This window comes from Phoxinus phoxinus (assembly GCF_949152265.1).
Source record: "Phoxinus phoxinus genome assembly, chromosome: 25".
NCBI lineage: Eukaryota > Metazoa > Chordata > Actinopteri > Cypriniformes > Leuciscidae > Phoxinus > Phoxinus phoxinus.
The window spans coordinates 19827872-19845715 of record NC_136900.1 but is presented as its reverse complement, the minus strand read 5'-3'; the positions used below and the strand labels follow the sequence as shown (position 1 = coordinate 19845715).

Here is a 17844-nt window from a genome sequence, read left to right as displayed (position 1 = left end):
ACTGGTCGTGCTTTTATTATTTTGATTCACTAAACATAACTTTTTCATAAGATTTGTTTATTCAAGAATCAAAACACACTGGCTGCACTGATGTTTTTAATTCGCTAAAAAGAACTTGTTCATAAAAGTCGTTAGTTAGTGAATCGGGATGAACTGGTCACACTGACCAGCATGGTCACAATTTTCTACTCTACGCCAGTGTACTCCGCTCAATCGCTCAAGCCCAAAGTATACTTCGGCCATGTGTGTTCCGCCACGGTCCGCTCACGATCCGTGTGATGTAATTTTCATCATTAGGAGGGTCCGTAGATATCCGTGCACACGGTCCACATCCAGTCCAATTATTGAGTCCACGGTGCGCGTGCAACTTCATCCTTATTTTCTTTTCCCATCATCTTAACTCCACGCCTTTAGGATGCGAGGGAAGTATACACCTGTGTATCCTCGCTCATGACTCCTCAGGAAGCTTCCTCACTCCTCAATCCCCGCGGTGCAATTAGTGAATTAAGACGCCCTTCAAGATGGCTGAGTTTGATTGGTTCATGGGCTGGAGGATGGAGAAGCGAGGAAATGAGGAAGCGTCAATTTGAGTATTGAGAAGCACCCAAAGTCCACACGTCATGGCAAAAAGAGTATACTTTGAAAGGCTCTCACGCTCAACGGTGCGAGAGAGAGTGGTTAATTGACCGCTCCACTCATATGGTCACTGTGATTTTGCCAAGTAAGACATGTTCCTGGATCAACATATTTTGTTGACCCTAGAACAACATTTCTGTCTGAAAATGTAGTCATATCCCTACCCCTAAACCTAACCATAACTTATCCCTTAAATCAGAGGGAAATGATAGGTGATTAACACTGATGTAGAAGCACCAAACCATGGTTGTAAGCCAATCGACCCTCAAATATGATTGGTCGATTGGAAAGTTGTTCCATAGGCGTCGATTTCGGTGGGGACGGTGGGTACCCACTAGCCTGGCTCCGCTCTCCTACGTACTTTCGCTCAATTTTAATTTTCCTTCAGCACGTCGTCTGTGTTTGCGGTGTACTCGTGGGTTTTCTCCGGTCAATTTTTTACCGGTCCAATCAGCGAACAGAGCTGAGAATGATGACGTTGAGTTCGTGTGCTAGTTTGAGTTGAAGTTTTGTCACGACGACCCAACGTTAGCGATTGGTTATGGCAGATCCAGAGTGACTCTGGGCAGATCCAATTGTGTTAAACTTCAACCGAGTACCCGGCTTCAAGGAAGTTAACGCTTGTCAATGGAGAGTGGCCAGACTCTCTGTACAAATTAAATGTACTAGAGTCTGGTAGGACCAGGCTAGGTTCCCACCAGATTTCGTCATGAGTCATTTTGTACCCACCGCTTTTTTTTTTTTTTTTTTTACCTCGAGCTCAATTTCTCCTGCTGCGCTGGCTACACATAAAACCACGTAAAGCTTTTTCACGTTAGGACTTGTATACAAAGCCCATGAGAACCGTGGGGAGTCAACCCACAGCCTCCCCGCTGCCCTGCCGAAAATGTGAAGCAGAAACGCTTAATGTCAGATAACGTCCATAATAATTGGACTTTGAGTTAGATTTTTTTGACCGTTTTCAGTGGTTTTGAGAGAGAATATGAGAGAGAAATTTGGTAATCATTGTTTAGGTATATTAAACCATGTTATGTCATATTGTCAACTTGGTACTTATGAAGGTCATATGTCTAATGCTTTTTGAAAACTTAAGGCTTTCTTCTTCATAAAACGAGTCGGACATCATCACATTTTTGTATACATTTTTATTTATTTACATTAGTAAGCTACAGGACATCGTCTTTCAAAACATGGCCTATAGAGAACCGTTATGATATGTGTGGCTTTAAAACAAAATTGTTTAAGTGATAGCCTATAAATAAATGTGACGTGACTTGACTGTACAGTGTCGAATTGGACAGCTTGTGCAAACATATCCACATCGCAGTCATCAGATGCTTTCTTTGCTGCTGTTTTCTCACAGCCGTCCAATCACAGTGGAGGAGGGGGCGGGACAAATACTACACTGACCAACTGTCACATTCTGCTTGTACAACAATAACAAACGACAACAAGCTCGTCTCTTCATCCAAACCTAGCGCCAGAGCAAGTGCGATACATTGTCGACATTTTTATATTTTAAGAGAGAAGATCTTTAGAAAATGAATGCTGCTCTCGTACCTTTATATTATGACTCTATGACGTGTTTTTAAGAAGTTATGAAGAAGCCATTTCTTTGTTAGATATGTGGGCTACGTCTATGGTAATAATTTCACACCAGGTCGTCTATCCTCTTCGCTAATAACTCGCAGCTGTGGCCTTACCTCACATCTCACATATTCAACCCTCAATATTTCAAATTAACGAGCAATTAACAGTACTCAAAGGCTTATACGCGTAAATCATGAAGCGGTCTTCCAAGCTGCTCGGTTGATTTGGAGGATGTTTTTTTTTTTTTTTTTTTGCATAACGCTGGCTGGGTGTTCGGGTAAACATCATAAAGGAGAGCTTAATCATTAGCTAATAAATCTGTCGGCTCAGGTCAGCATGGCTACAATGAGTACAGTGAGTGAGGTAAGAAAAAGGATACACAGACCTGGGAACAGTCTCACAATGGGTTTTAAGGCAAGTCGTGCTACCGTGAGTCGACAGCTGTCGCCATTCCCTGTGGTCATATTGCCAGGCCTCATTTCGTGTGTGTGTGTGTGTGTGTGTGTGTGTGTGTGTGTGTGTGTGTGTGTGTGTGTGTGTGTGTGTGTGTGTGTGTGTGTGTGTGTGTGTGTGTGTGTGTGTGTGTGTGTGTGTTTTTGACGGGTAACACTCATCATACACAGTGAAACCTAAGAGGCTTTGTGTGCTAATACAAAAGGTGTTGAAAAAGCCGACAAGGTGCTCAGGTGTTGATCCACGTGCAGTCATGCAGTGTGAATGCAAAACTGTTGCTTAACGTGTCAGATTCACGGTTCACGTGCTTCAACTCATCGACACTTTATTTTCTGTGCTTTCCCTTTATCTTTATCATTTCAAACATGATAAGTCACTGTACACTAGTTTGGGGTCAGTAACAGTTTTAGTTTTTTTTTTTTAATATAGAAATTAATACTTTTATTCAGCAAGGATATATTAAATGGGCAGTAAAGACATTTGTTTTCAAAAAGATTTCAAATACCGGTAAATGCTGCTATTTTGATCTTTCTATTCATCAAAGAGTCCTGAAATAAATGTGTCACGGTTTCTACTAAATTATTAAGCGGCACAAATGTTTTCAATTATTATAATAATATGAAATGTTTATTGAGCAGCAAATCAGCATATCAGAATGTTTTCTGAAGGAAACTAAAGACTGAGTAATGATCCTGAAAATTCAGCTTCGCATCACAGGAATAAATGACATTAAAAAGGTTTTGGGTGTGGCCTAATTCTGTGCCGAAGTCTTGCCAAATTTAGCAAAGCGGTAATAATAGGCTTCTTACAAAAGATTTAGGTTAGAAATGATGCTTGGGGTTTAAGCCAGATGTTGTTACTATTCTTTTTTTGTATTATATGCAGTTATGTGTTTTCAGATAAATGATTATCTTTCTTTTTTCATCTTAGGACTGCACCTTCTTCACCCGCAAAGAGATTCTTCGGTGAGTATAGGATTCTTTTTTGGCATATCCTGTGCTTATTTTGGGAAATAATTTGGTGGAATACAGCAGGAGTACAATATGAATCTGAATCATAATCAATACAAGCAGGAATTTTAAGTAAACTATCTTTTGCAGCTATTGTGTTATGGTATTGTGCGTTCTACCAGTTCGTTCAATTGCACTGCCTTCCACTTACTCTTATTAACCATGTCTAACATCTATATATCACTCTCACACCCATTCATTCAACGGATATTTCCACTGTCAGCAGTTCAGCTCCAGTGATATTCATCCATGCTCATTCATACAGACCTGCCTGCATTTAACAGTCCGCTGGCTTCATTAGTATTCCATTCACAGGCTGTGCGCCGTTTGTTTGACTGAAATTCATACGGTTGCTCAGATGAGACCAGAGATCTAATAAAGAGAACCTGACCATTATAAAGGTTCTTTTTATGGGAATTGCCCTTTATGTGAGCTGCCATTTATGCAAATTTAAGAACCACTGAGCCCTGAACTTTAATGTAAAACTCTTTTACAAAATTGAGTGAGCTCACTTCCTTTCTGCTGTCTACATAACGGCTGCCTTGTACGGAACCTCATAAGTGACTGGTTTGAAACGTTCTACATAAGCAGCAACACAAATATCGGGTAATAACTTGGGTACTTCTCGATTTTGTCATTTGGGACGCTCTACATTTCTGCACGTCATTCTACATAAACCAATGTAAAACGCACAAGAAATTTGAAAAGCTAACTACGTGTTGCCAACAAATATTGGGTAAAATAGTATGGTTAATTTTTTAACAAAATAACTTTTTTAATGCTATTTTTCAGTATAACGCTAGTCACATGAAGCGCACGAAAGATTCGTCCCATGATTGATTTCAACTGTTTGACATTATAATGTAGCTAAGCTAACAATGTGATACTCGAACAAGCATAAAAATATAATTATTGGGTAAAGTACACTGTAAAAAAAATTGCTGCGATTATTTAGCACAACTTAAAATCCAACATTGTTTCAACTTTAAAAAGTATGTGTTCAAGCTTGACTTAAAATATTAAGTTTAGTTAACTTAAGTTTAGTTTGGTTAAGTTGGATATTTAAGTTATCTCAACAAATTTTAACTAATCGCAGCCACATTTTTTACAGTGTAATAGATTCTTTAACTTTTTGTCGCTGTATTTTCAGTATTAAATTTATGTAATTTTCTCTCGACTGGTTCGCAATATTGTGTGTCGCTAAAATTCACATGAGTTTATCATTAGCAAGTCCATAAGCTAACAGTACCATCAAGTATTTGGTAAATAAGTTTTAAGTTTTAGTCAACATGTCCTTAGTGAGGGCCAGAAAATCTAGCCACGCCACTGCGGACCAGATTTGTCTCACGATTTATTTCAACTGTTTGACATTAGCATGTAGCTAAGCTAATAATGTAATACTCTAACAAGCATGAACAAATAGTACACTATCATAGGGTAAAATAGCACATTTTTAAGTTAGATTAACCTTTTTCAATGCTACTTTTCAGTATTTATTGAAATATATATATAATTATAGCCACAGTTTTTCTCAACCTAGGCATTTGGACATAGTCAGCAACTCTAAGCTAACGCTGAGTTACCTGTACGGTAAAAAAGTACGTTTTTAAGGAGATTGTACTTTTTAGTGCTACTTTTCAGTATTTAATAAAATATATATTGTATATAGCTATATTTTTAGTCAATGTGTCTTAAGTCAGACGGCCAAGAAAACCTAGCCACTCTGGACAACATACATCTCACGATTGATTTCAGCTGTTTGACATTAGCATGTAGCTAAGCTAACAATATAACACTCTAGTGCTTTTTTTAATTAGATTGAACTTTTTATCACTAATTTTAAAATTAGTACAATGTAGGTATATAGCCAACTTTTTTCCTCAAATTAATCGTTTTTGGAAAGCATTCTTTGAATTAGAAGCCGATGTTCTTAAGCGAGAGACATTTGTCCTGGTAAACAGAGAGTGAGATTACATCCCATTCAGTTGAGATTTATAGTCTCGCTCTGTCTGCAAGAATGTGATTTCTTTCTTGCTTTTTTTGTGGCTCAATCAGAATCTCTCCCTGACTGGGCATGCAGCGAGCAGCAAAGCGTGTAATTGTCTTTAACCACTAATATGACATTGCCCCGGTTGTAAGCCATTGGGATATACATATATAACGCTGTACTTTTGGCCCAATGCAGCAGTGTTCAGTGTAGCTGTACTAATCGGCTTTCAATCAGAAAGGTTTGTTGGTTTTAATCAGCATGAGCTCCAAGCCAAAACTAGAGTTCATCACTCAGTTTCTCTGTCAGCCTCAATTAGACCATGTGGCTGCCCTCCAAAATGAGAATTTTCTCTATAGCTGGTAAGTTCTGTTAGTTTTATAAATAAATAAAAGTGTAGCATATACAAACAATGGCAACAGGATAATTGTGTGATTAAACAGTAGATTAAAATCATTGCACAGCTGCAGTGAAGTTGTAAATGTAATAGATCAATCAAATATGATATATTAATAGTATAATATATAACTAGTAATATGACATTTTTCAACTTTTAATATTAAATAGTCTAATCATGTTGTTTATAAGGCAGGTTTTATTTCACAATGACTGCTGTATCTTGCATCTAATGAAATTATTGGTAATAAATTGAGGCAACAGTAGCTTGATCTGATTTACTATTAGGGGCCGTTCACACACAACACATTTTTGCTTTTCACTGCGCTTCTTTCCCATTGTTTTTCAATGTAAACATGCGATAGACAGACTTCTTTTGACCACTTGCATCTCGCACATGATACAGTGTTCCTAAAATGTGGTGCTCAAGTTAAAAGTTAAAAGAAATTGAACTTGCATCTTGCGCCATTCAACAAAACCTGTTCTGTGTGAATGGCCTCAGGAGGTTGAAATGATTTTTAGTGTAAAAAATGCATTTCAGTCGGGCCTTTAATTTTGGTCCGTGTACGTTGCATTCATTTGTTTTTCCGATTTAATATGGAAAGTAGAAAAATTAGAAAATGACGCATTTATACATTTTTCATCTTTTCGAAAAAGCAAGAATTCGGCTTGATTTTATGTTTTTAGGTTCAGGAGTAGAAAATGGATAAACGGCTTGAATATTCGATTTCCACATGTGGACGGGCATGAAACACCCTTTTCTGCTGATTGGTCAACCAAAGATCAACCCGTGTCACTTTCAGTTCTTCCACAGTTCCGTGCAACAGAATAAAAGTCCTCTGCTGCTATAGGATTCTTAAAGTGTTTATTACAAATAATCTCTATTTCTCATCAGACAACCGGACTATGGAATGCTTTGACACAAACCACACTGGGCAGGCCATAGAAAGGACTTTCTTCTCTATAGGCATGTGTTCGACAAAAACGGAAAAACTAATAAAGGCGGCGTTTAAAAAAACGAAAAACATTTTCCAAAATAATTTTTTTAAGCCCAAAATTGGGATTTTCCAGAGCAATCTCACTTTTTTTGGGCACACCACAGCGATTTCTTTTTGCTCTAGTAGCTCTGTAAATAGGCTCAGTCACAGTTATTGACTGTCGTCAGCCGTATTTTACAGCTCAGCTTAAGCAGACCAGCCATTAGTTACAGCTACCAAGAATCCTTTTACAATGTAGCTTATATCTTGCATCTCAGTGCTGCTTCAGTGCATTATAACCAGGGTGATCTCATTCATTTTTATAGCTGCAATTTCATAAAGACATATGCATTTTTGTATGTTTGTTTAGACAAGAATAACAACATATTAACAGGATCTACAATATAAAAATAAACGTTATAGATGTACAAATCTTTGCGAGTCTACTGATGGCTGATTACTGAAATTGATTAAATGTTTGCAACAAAGTGGGACTCTCATTTATCAGTGTATAATGGAGAAACGTTCAAGAAACTTTTCAGATTTAATCGTTACAATGTCAAATTAGGTAAATGTGTAAACTGTGTCAAATAAATTTTAGAGTTAAACATTTAATTACATGTATTATAAATAAAATAAAATAAACCAATCTATGAATTAAATATTCTTTCAACGACAAAGTTGTTTTTTATACATTTGTACGAGATAATAAATATAAAACCATACGATAATGTACAGTAGCACTTGGATCGTACAAAAACGTCCCAACTATGAATTAATACAATTGCCCATTTCGTAAAAAAAATAACTACTACTCAAACAAACCACTTACGAAGCCATATTGCAAGTTAAAATGTGAAAGGGTTTATGTTGAGATACTATATACTTATATATTGTATGCTACAATGTCTATCCAATTGTAGGAAAATGTTCATGTACTGAACATGTATACCCAAACCCACACCTAAATTGTATGAAAAAGTATTAATGAAATCCGTACGAAATCTCAAAAATCACCAGTAAAATAGCTATGAATCGTCATGAAAGTGTGTTGAAATGCCCATAAACACTAACAAGATTTGCATTGCATTGTCATAACTGGTTCTTACTGTTTTGAGAACGACAAACATTCTGTAATTAAAATTGTAACAAACTTTGTGTTCGTAAGATGCTTCTAAAATGGTTTCCCAATGGTTGAAACTGAGACGTTTTGGGTTAACGCTGTTACCCGTGTTTCTCTCACGGCGTAGGATCGCTTTTCAACCCTTACGAAAGACCTGGAACCCAATCTCTTGATTAGGCACAGACTTGCAAAGTGTCACATCAGGTCTGGTTCATTCCTTTGTATATTCCTATTCAAGATAACATAAAGAAATAAAGCCTTATGTTGTTATTCGACCTGGCTGTCCAATCCCTCTGTGCATTAGGTATAAATAAAACAAATTGCATGCTTTCTGGTCTAATAGGATTGACATATTGCTCTCGGGTTTCAGGATATGCTGTTAATCGCTGTCGTTTGAAGATCAAGTGTCTACTTTAAGAAATTAAAAGCAGATACAGGAGAAAGAGGCACAGTGTCAGTTTACAGTCAAATGACCCAATTACGGTAATACAGAAGCCTGACAAACATACTCTGAGCTGTAGCTAGTGTACTTCCCCAAGTCTGACTCATGGCCAGAACATTTCCATGTCAGTTTCTGTGTAGGAAATGCAGTAGGTATCTGTCTACTTTGCTTTTTTGTTCTCTCGGTGACTCTGCTTTTAGATTTTATGGAGCTGGTATACGAAAGAAACAGTGTTTTATGTAAATTACTTGCCATGACATATTGATTATGGGAAATACGATTGATCTTTAATCATCAGCAACTCAATGCCATTTGTCCCAGCCACAATGTCCTAGTAGTTTCTCTAGATGTTCAAAGCTTTCATTACCCAATGCATTCGACCTTCTATTCAAATATCATCGCCATCTTTCACCAAACAATCCGGCTACGCAAAATACATCGCTCTCACTTCAACCGAGAGTGTATTACATTCAATCCAATGTCCTTTTCTGGGCATTATGTGTGATTGATAGATTGGTTTGCCCTGGTGTGTAAAGCTTGTACGGATAATATGATATGATTCAGGATGCTGCGCTGCATCATGTACAGATGATTTACTGCTATTTTCTTGGCCATGTCCGTCCGAGTCCCTGGTTGGGGACACAGTGACAGTTAAATGAGATTTTATTATGATTCTGTAAGACATTTATGTGGATGTTCTTCTATAATGCAGTCTTTAAAAATGCTTTAAACATTGCTCTGATTGGTCAGATGGCCCAGTCTGTTGTGAGTGGTCTACTCTCCTCTGATTGGTCAGATGGCCCAGTCTGTTGTGGTTGGTCTACTCTGCTCTGATTGGTCAGATGGCCCAGTCTGTTGTGATTGGTCTACTCTGCTCTGATTGGTCAGACGGTCCAGTCTGTTGTGATTGGTCTACTCTGCTCTGATTGGTCAGATGGCCCAGTCTGTTGTGATTGGTCTACTCTACTCTGATTGGTCAGATGGCCCAGTCTGTTGTGATTGGTCTGCTCTGCTCTTATTGGTCAGATGGCCCAGTCTGTTGTGATTGGTCTACTCTGCTCTGATTGGTCAGTTGGTCCAGTCTGTTGTGATTGGTCTACTCTGCTCTGATTGGTCAGATGGCCCAGTCTGTTGTGATTGGTCTACTCTGCTCTGATTGGTCAGATGGCCCAGTCTGTTGTGATTGGTCTACTCTGCTCTGATTGGTCAGATGGCCCAGTCTGTTGTAACTGGTCTACCACCTACAGTGCGTGTCAGAAATGAAATGTACCATTTCTGAATTTCAGCTCCAGATCTTCCTCAGCACTTGATAGACAGTGATACAAACAGTAACAATGGCATCGGTTTTAACATATTAAATCTAGCCTGAGTCCTCATCCTTTTGAAGTAAATGCAAAGTGGATTTGCTTTGGCAGCGCAGAAAACAGTGTCTTCTCGACAACATGCACCAAACTCTTCCAGTCTCATCTACAACTACAGTGTTTGGAGGGTCAAAGTAGACGTTATTCACGAGCAGCCAGTGAAGACCACAGGCGGGCATTATGCAAATTGTTACAGACCTACTTTGTTGCGAGGAGGAAGTAAGACTTGGATTACTGACAACTAATTTCAGGAAGTTCCGAACCGGTTCTTTCTAATGGCAGACTCCATTTATCTGCACTTTGATCTTTAATACTTTGCAGACCATTTACATTTATAATCAGCTATATTACAGACTACATGAAAGGTAATATCTGAAAAAGCATAAAGAGCCTCAGATCTTCTCAACTGTATTCAACATTGAAAATCAAACAATGTTGTCATAATCTTGACACAGTCTGTTTTTATGTATTGATTGAATTAATTATGTCTAATATTTCTAATTGCTAATTTTATTTTTTATTTATTTACCAAAAACTTTACCAAAATGTTGCATGTAACATTGTACTGAGTGGCATATTAATATAGAATAAAGTATTTATTAGTATCTAATTGTTTATATAGCCTAATGCTTACTGCTAAAAAAAAAATACAATCATGGTTTTAAATTGTATTTAGACTTAATTTTAGAAAACAAGGTTTCAGAACTTGCAAAAACAGCTCGTTTAATTTGACCTCTTCAGACTGATAATCAACATTTTATGAATGTTAAACCCACCATTTGTCGGATCATTAGCATAAGAAATGTGAAAAATGTCTCAATTTAAGAGTTTCAGACCCTATTGTACCCTATTAATGGAAAGTTATGTATATTATACCACCCAGAATTCCTTCTCCAAAGGGCATTTTGCTGAGATCACATGAGCAGCTGGTGAAGATCTCCATGTTGATCTGTACTGGTTGGGATTGATTGTGTTTTTGTGGCTGTTATACCCATCTAATGAGAGAGACCGTAATGAAAGGCCTCAGTTGTCATAATGAAACCCATCCTACAGTCCCCTGGTGACTCATGATGGCTCATGGATTTTCCTGTGACAGTGAATAAGCTTCACCATGGTGTGTAGGTTCTCTTAGCAAAGAAACATGACCTTATCACCACCACACATAGTTAAGTTGTTCACAAGTTGTTGCCTTTCTAAACTGCAATCAGAGAAACCACAATGAAATTTCTCGATAAAAGATGCGGCGTATCTGTAAAGACTTTTCATGTATGTGTTTCATGTGGTGGGTTAAAAAAATCGATGCATTTATTAACTCGGCTAAAGTGTAACAGAGGCTCCCTCCATGAAAGGGGTTAATGAGATGTTTAATGCATTACTCTCTAATGGCCATTATAGGCTCAGCTTATTCTTCAGCAATGAACCATTACTGGCTTTTATCTCATGTCCCCAGAGTGCTTTGTAACACTCTGCTTTCATTACCCATTCGCTGGGTGCTGTAATGCACCAGGGTGCTTTGAGTAAACGGCAACATATTCCACATAAAAAATTAGCTTGATGTTGTTTAATACCTGGAGCTCTGGTTAATAATACCATGCTAGAGCTACTGCTGCTAAAGTCAAATAAAATGTTGATGCGGTCTGATCTTTGTCTCTCTGACAATACTAATACTTTATCTTATCTGTTAAAGGGTTAGTTCACCCAAAAATGAATATTCTGTCAGTAATTGCTCACCCTCATGTTGTTGTTCCATGTTTTTTCCATGTTTTTGGACTATTTTAATGATGTCTTTACTAACTTTTCTGGGCCGGCAAGTTTCAATCCCATAGAAGCCTATGGAGGAGTGATCCAGCTCTCAGATTTAATCAAAAATATCTTAATTTGTGTTCCGAAGATGAACGAAAGTCTTACAGGGTTGGAACAACATGAGGGTGAGTAATTACTGACAGAATTTTAATTTTTGGGTGAACTAACCCTTTAATTTGTGTAGTGCTTACTTGTGCAACAGCTAGGGTGTTGTGAGTGGTTGCTAGGGCATTGACATGCAGTTGGCAAGGTGTTCTAAGTACTTTAGAGTGTTGCTCTGCAGTTGCCAAGGTGTTCTGAGTGTGTTAAAATGTTGTTATGCATTTGCCAAGATGTTCTGAGTGTTTGTGTTGCTATGTTGTTGTCAATGTGTTCTGAGGGGTTTATAGTGTTGCAATGTGGTTGCCAAGGTGTTCTGATCGTGTTAGAGTGTTGCAATGCAGTTGCCATTGTTTTCTGAGTGTTAGAGTGTTTCTATGTTGTTACTAAGGTGTTCTGAGTGTGTTAGAGTGTTGCTACGGGGTTACCAAGGTGTTGTGAGTGCTTTAGAGCATTGCTACTGCATTTGCCAATATGTTCTGAGTGTGTTAGAGTGTTGCTATGCATTTGCCACAATGTTCTGAGTGTGTTAGAGTGTTGCTATGCATTTGCCACAATGTTCTGAGTGTGTTAGAGTGTTGCTACGGGGTTACCAAGGTGTTCTGAGTGCTTTAGAGCATTGCTATGCATTTGCCAATATGTTCTGAGTGTGTTAGAGTGTTGCTATGCATTTGCCACAATGTTCTGAGTGTGTTAGAGTGTTGCTATGCTGTTACTAAGGTGTTCTGAGTGTGTTAGTGTTGATAAACAGTTGCCAATGTGTTCTGAGTGTATTTTGCCAAGATGTTCTGAGAGTGTCAGAGTGTTGCTATGTGGTTGCCAAGATGTTCCGAGTATGATAGTATTGCTATGCGGTGGTTGCCAAGGTGTTCTGTGTTAGAGAGTTGCAATGTGGTTGCAAAGGTATTCTGAGTCTGTTATTGTGTTGCTATGGGGTTACCAAGGTGTTCTGAGTGTGTTAGTGTTGATATTTGCCAATGGGTTCTGAGTGTATTTTGCCAAGATGTTCTGAGTGTGTTAGAGTGTTGCTATGGGGTTGCCAAGGTGTTCCGAGTGTGTTAGTTTTGCTAGCTATGCGATTGCCAAGGTGTTCTGTGTTAGAGAGTTGCAATGGGGTTGCAAAGGTATTCTGAGTGTGTTATTGTGTTGCTATGGGGTTACCAAGGCGTTCTGAGTGTGTTAGAGAGTTGCTGTGGGGTTGCCAATGCTATGTGGTTGCCAAGATGTTCTGAGTGTGTTAGAGTGTTGCTATGGGGTTGCCAATATGTTCTGAGTGTGTTAGAGTGTTGCTATGGGGTTGCCAAGATGTTCAAAACATCTTGCAAACCTTCCCTAATTTGCATAAGGACTCTTACTTCCGACAGCTTTTTAAGGGATGCTATTTTTCATTTCTCAAGCTGTGATCTGGTGTTTCATAAGTAGTTCCAGTTCTTACATAAGATGTGTCAGCCCATCTTGATTTATGTGGATGGACTGTGCCTCTGCAATGACACTGAGATTGGTTTTGATAACAGGGCCAGTGGAGCACGAGAAACAAAATGGACAATCACTGGCAAACCTAATAGAGTCTTGTACTTTATCACCTTCATAAAACACTCAGTTTCTCCTGTTCTCCGCACAGACCGGCACAATCCGCCACACTGTTATGCAAGGTTAGCGTAGGGTTATCGGCAATCGTTATGAATCGGCTTGTATTTCCTTGCATCCTGATTGGATGCCTGTGGAGGAACATGAGATGTGTCTCTGTTCTTGTAACTACGGCACGGACAAGTTACAGTATGTAATATACAATCATCAATACTAGAAATATTTCCACACCCTCTGCTAATAGCAGAGCTTTTGTCTGATAACATATTATCATATGTCATAATATAAATATAATGTGCCGCAGAGCAGTTATTGTAATGTATGTGTTGTTTATTATTGACTTCTACAAGCTGGAGCACTTACTAATCACACGTTTAATCACTTCATTTGAGTGATTACTACTACAAAGAAGTGTTTCATATGAAGTATAATATTATATAATAACATTTCCTGTTATTTATTGGTGTTGGGAAAACATAATCTAAAGTGTCATATTGGTGAGTCACCAAAAAAAATTACAGTCATGATTGGAGATGTGCTTCTTTCTTTCTCTAGCCTTCTACATTTACTTTATCTCTTTAGAGCCGAGTGGATTTTGTTGCTTGTTGCTGTATACTATGTGATATCAGCTTCCTTTTATCCTTTTTTGGTTTGTTTATTATTCATAGTTTATTTTGTTTTTCTTTATTCATGCTTGCTTTGATTTTTTGTTTAGTTTATCTGTTTATTTTAGTTATTTTATTCTACTTTGTTTTTTGTTTCTGCTTTGTTTTCGTTTCGCTTTGCTCAGTAATCAACAAACAAATACGATGATAAACATGTTGTTTTGTTTTTGTGACATATACAGGCCTATTGGTGCAGAATGTTAATTGTTTATTGAATTGGTGCTTACACAAAGCTTCGTCAGCTTTCTATCGTCCTGTGTTCCTGCTGTCCTATCATCTATGTTCAGGTTTTTTGTTTTTGTTTTTTTACTGCTGCAAAGGCCTATTACAGTGTCCGCTTCCCTCTGTCTTGTTGCCATGCTCAGAATGAGTCATCAGTTCACCGTTGGCTGCAAGTCTCCAGATCTCTCTGTGAGGAACAAACAGACAAAACAGCCTTGTGAAATCTGCCTGCTTATTCAAGAGCACTGCTAATTCTTCTTACACTGAGTGCATAATTATGATGGGTTAGTGTGATTAACAATTGAGTTTTACAGTATTTGTGAAATGCATTTAGTTTTATCCATTGTGGTAATTTCTTTTTTATATAAATCACCACTGTTGGAGAATAGATGTCAATTGCTGAAGTATACTGCGTAAAATCAAATTGTTTTTTTGTTTATTTGCATTGTTGTTTGTTCATTTGTTGCCTTTTTATTTGTTTTATTATATTTTATTGAGCTGTCATTGAATCAACAAAGAAACAAAACAATAAATGAGTAAATAAATACATTTTTGTTTTGTCATTGCATTGCCGAACAAAAATATAAAAAATTTCCTTTGTTACTCGTTGTTTTTCTTTTACTTTTCTTTTCTTTTCATTTTCTTTTTGTTTGATCAACGAGATTAAAACGAGAAGCTGTTTCACACAGATGTATGTCAGAATAGGAAAGGAAAGACTATCTCAACTTGTTTCATGCTGACTTTAACTTGATATTTTAATTTGACACATAATGTCTTATATCTTCTAAATCAGTAGATTACAGTACCGTTCTGTGGTACATTTGAAATGGGCCATTTTGTTCATTCTCATTTTGCAGTAGTTGTGAATAAAACTAATGAAGTCTGATTCAAAGGATGAGGTAAAAGGGCCAGAGCAACCGTAATGAACTCCAGTAACCAGTTTTCACATTTTCTGCATTGCAGCTTGCATGGAAGATACCACGAGCTGGCTCCACATTTGGTTCCAATGGACTACACCAATGACCCTGATGTTAAAATCCCTTTAGCTCTCATTGTCAACATGCCGGAACTGAAGGTAATTCTAACAGTTCACACCACTTTGCCAGTAATTGGTCCAGCTGCATTCAGAGAGTTCATTTCGTATAACTGGAATGTTTTACTCTTTGTATCACTTGTCTGTGTTAACTACATAGAAATAAACTTCCAGTTCGCATACAACAGCATACGGGGTGCAGAAATATGCCCAGACCCTTGTTTAGGCAACAGAATACTTGTGCAATGACCTTCTCTGCACTTTTAGTTTATATCAAATATAATAGACACTTGTTTTTTATAGGGCAAAATTGTTTTTTAATGACAATGCTGGCCGGGTTGTTTATATGACGGCACAAGCGGTGAGAGCGAGGGATATTACACCGCTATGCTTGTGAAAGTTAACGCTCCATGAGATGGTGCCGTTTCAGCAAATTATGTTATAGCGCTTTAGATTTCCCATGGTTGTAAAGACACATACGTTTAATCTGACTGAAGATTCAAGGGATTGTTTTATAGTATTAGCCAAAAAGAGCGTTAGCTTTATGCTAGCATTAAAGTCATAACAATGTTACTTTATAGAGGAAGCGCTTTATTAGCACCATTCATAAGCTCATTATTGTTAAACTTTCAGATCTTTCAAAAAGGCAAGGGCTGATGGATATCTCCTCCAAAGTTTATCCTGTACTTTTTGTAACCTTGTAAAGCCAGCTGTATCATATTTGATAATCAAAGTTATAAGGCCTCTAATTAAAAACTTGATAAAAAAAAAACCTGTTTTACACAATCTTCTACATGCATTCTGTCGTCTCATCGACAGTTCATACTTCTTTTCTTTTTTTAGCAAGTCAAAGGACTTTCAGTATAATTGTAAAAACGTCCCCCTTCAGGTCATGATACATCTGTGTCTTTTTGCTGCAAAATCTTTACTGATTTTTATAAAGCAACTGAATTACTTTTATATTGTTGGTAATATTATAAACATTTACTGGACTGAAGCAACTTGGGTTTGCTTGATTATCCATACATCATTTGTTTATTTAGTTATTTTTTGAAAAATCATGTTAAAATGCGAGTATCAGTTTTGATATCAGGCTTTTGGGGAATTTTTATCATCAATGTATTGCAATTAATAGGTTTTCTCTCCGCAAATAAAACTTCAGAGCTACGATAAAACTAAGCATTGACAACTGATACGTATATGCATGTCTGTTAAACTGTTATAAATTGATTTGCTTTACAAACAATCAGAATAATATTTTACTTTTTGTCCATATAAATATCAGTAACTGTACCAAATTATTCAGTTTAGGCCTCTGAATAAAATTGAGTTTGTTTTTCCTCGAGTATGAGCTCCAGTATATCATACTGAGCCATAAAAACCAGATGTACCTATATCATATATCATAGTCAACAAAGACACATATGCAAACTTTTATATTAGAGTTTTTAAATGATTTTGTCTAAAGGTTCAATAAAATGTTCCATTTAAAAATAATACAAAAAACCCCCCTAGAAATTCTGCCAAGTCAAGAAATTCATTATTATAGTCACTTTGCTGATCCGATCTCACCTTTACTTTTTCTGACTCGGCCCTCAGACAGTCAAAATTTGTCAGATGTTACAACTCTAGAATAAGCCCCATTATGTCCCCCGTGTTGGAACATAATTTTACTGCCCTTTAAAGCTGTCAGATGGACGAAGGAGCTATAAACCCAACCCTAGGAGGTGCACGATACTGATGGAGACCATTCAAGCTGGAATTGATGGGACTACAACAGCTTCCAGTTTCCAAAGATCCTCTCAACCTTTATAAATATAAATCCCAATCCCCATTCAGTCTGATAATTAGCTTTTTCAAGCAAAAGTGGAGAGATTTAACACACTTAGAGGGTTTACTTGACTTCTGCCAATACAAATGCCTCAGAGTGTTTTGACATTACACATGGATGGATGTTCTCTATGCTGTTGCCCATGAAGCAGCCTAACCTAATTTGCTTCGATTCAAACGAATCTGTTTATTTGAACTCTAAACCTTGCAAGCTAATTCCATATTTATTTACATGAATGTATTTTAAACAAAATGGCACGTTTAAAAAGCCAGTGCGATTAATGTCACTGAATTTACCATGAGCAGAACATTAGAACATACTGTATCTAAAAAATAAAACTGACATGTATGCCAGAAGAGCTTTTTTAGACAATATTTTAGGGATGCATTGATATGAAAATTTTGGCCAAAACCGATAACCGATGTATCGGCTGATAAATCTAAATCCAACTTTTTATGTAATTTTTGAGAGCCTGATTACAAAAACAAAAGCACACAATTATAATGATGTTCTCATTATAATTTTATGTAGCCGATATACTTTATGTAGCCAGTACACTGGACTTGCGCTGCACATGTTGCACTTAACCATATTTTCCTTTTCAAAGTGATTCCAATCACATTTCAAGC

The 17844-nt window shown here is 37.3% G+C and overlaps 1 protein-coding gene across 4 annotated transcripts in view; it reads left to right on the top strand.

The window, feature by feature from the left end:
- cib2 (calcium and integrin binding family member 2) overlaps nt 1–17844 on the top strand; it is a 34995-nt gene that overhangs the window by 11110 nt on the left and 6041 nt on the right. For all 4 annotated transcript variants that reach the window (XM_079602904.1, XM_079602906.1, XM_079602903.1 and 1 more), the window contains exons 3-4: nt 3610–3644; nt 15315–15426. In XM_079602904.1, the coding sequence (XP_079459030.1) occupies nt 3610–3644; nt 15315–15426 (147 nt within the window). The remainder of the gene's footprint in view (nt 1–3609; nt 3645–15314; nt 15427–17844) is intronic.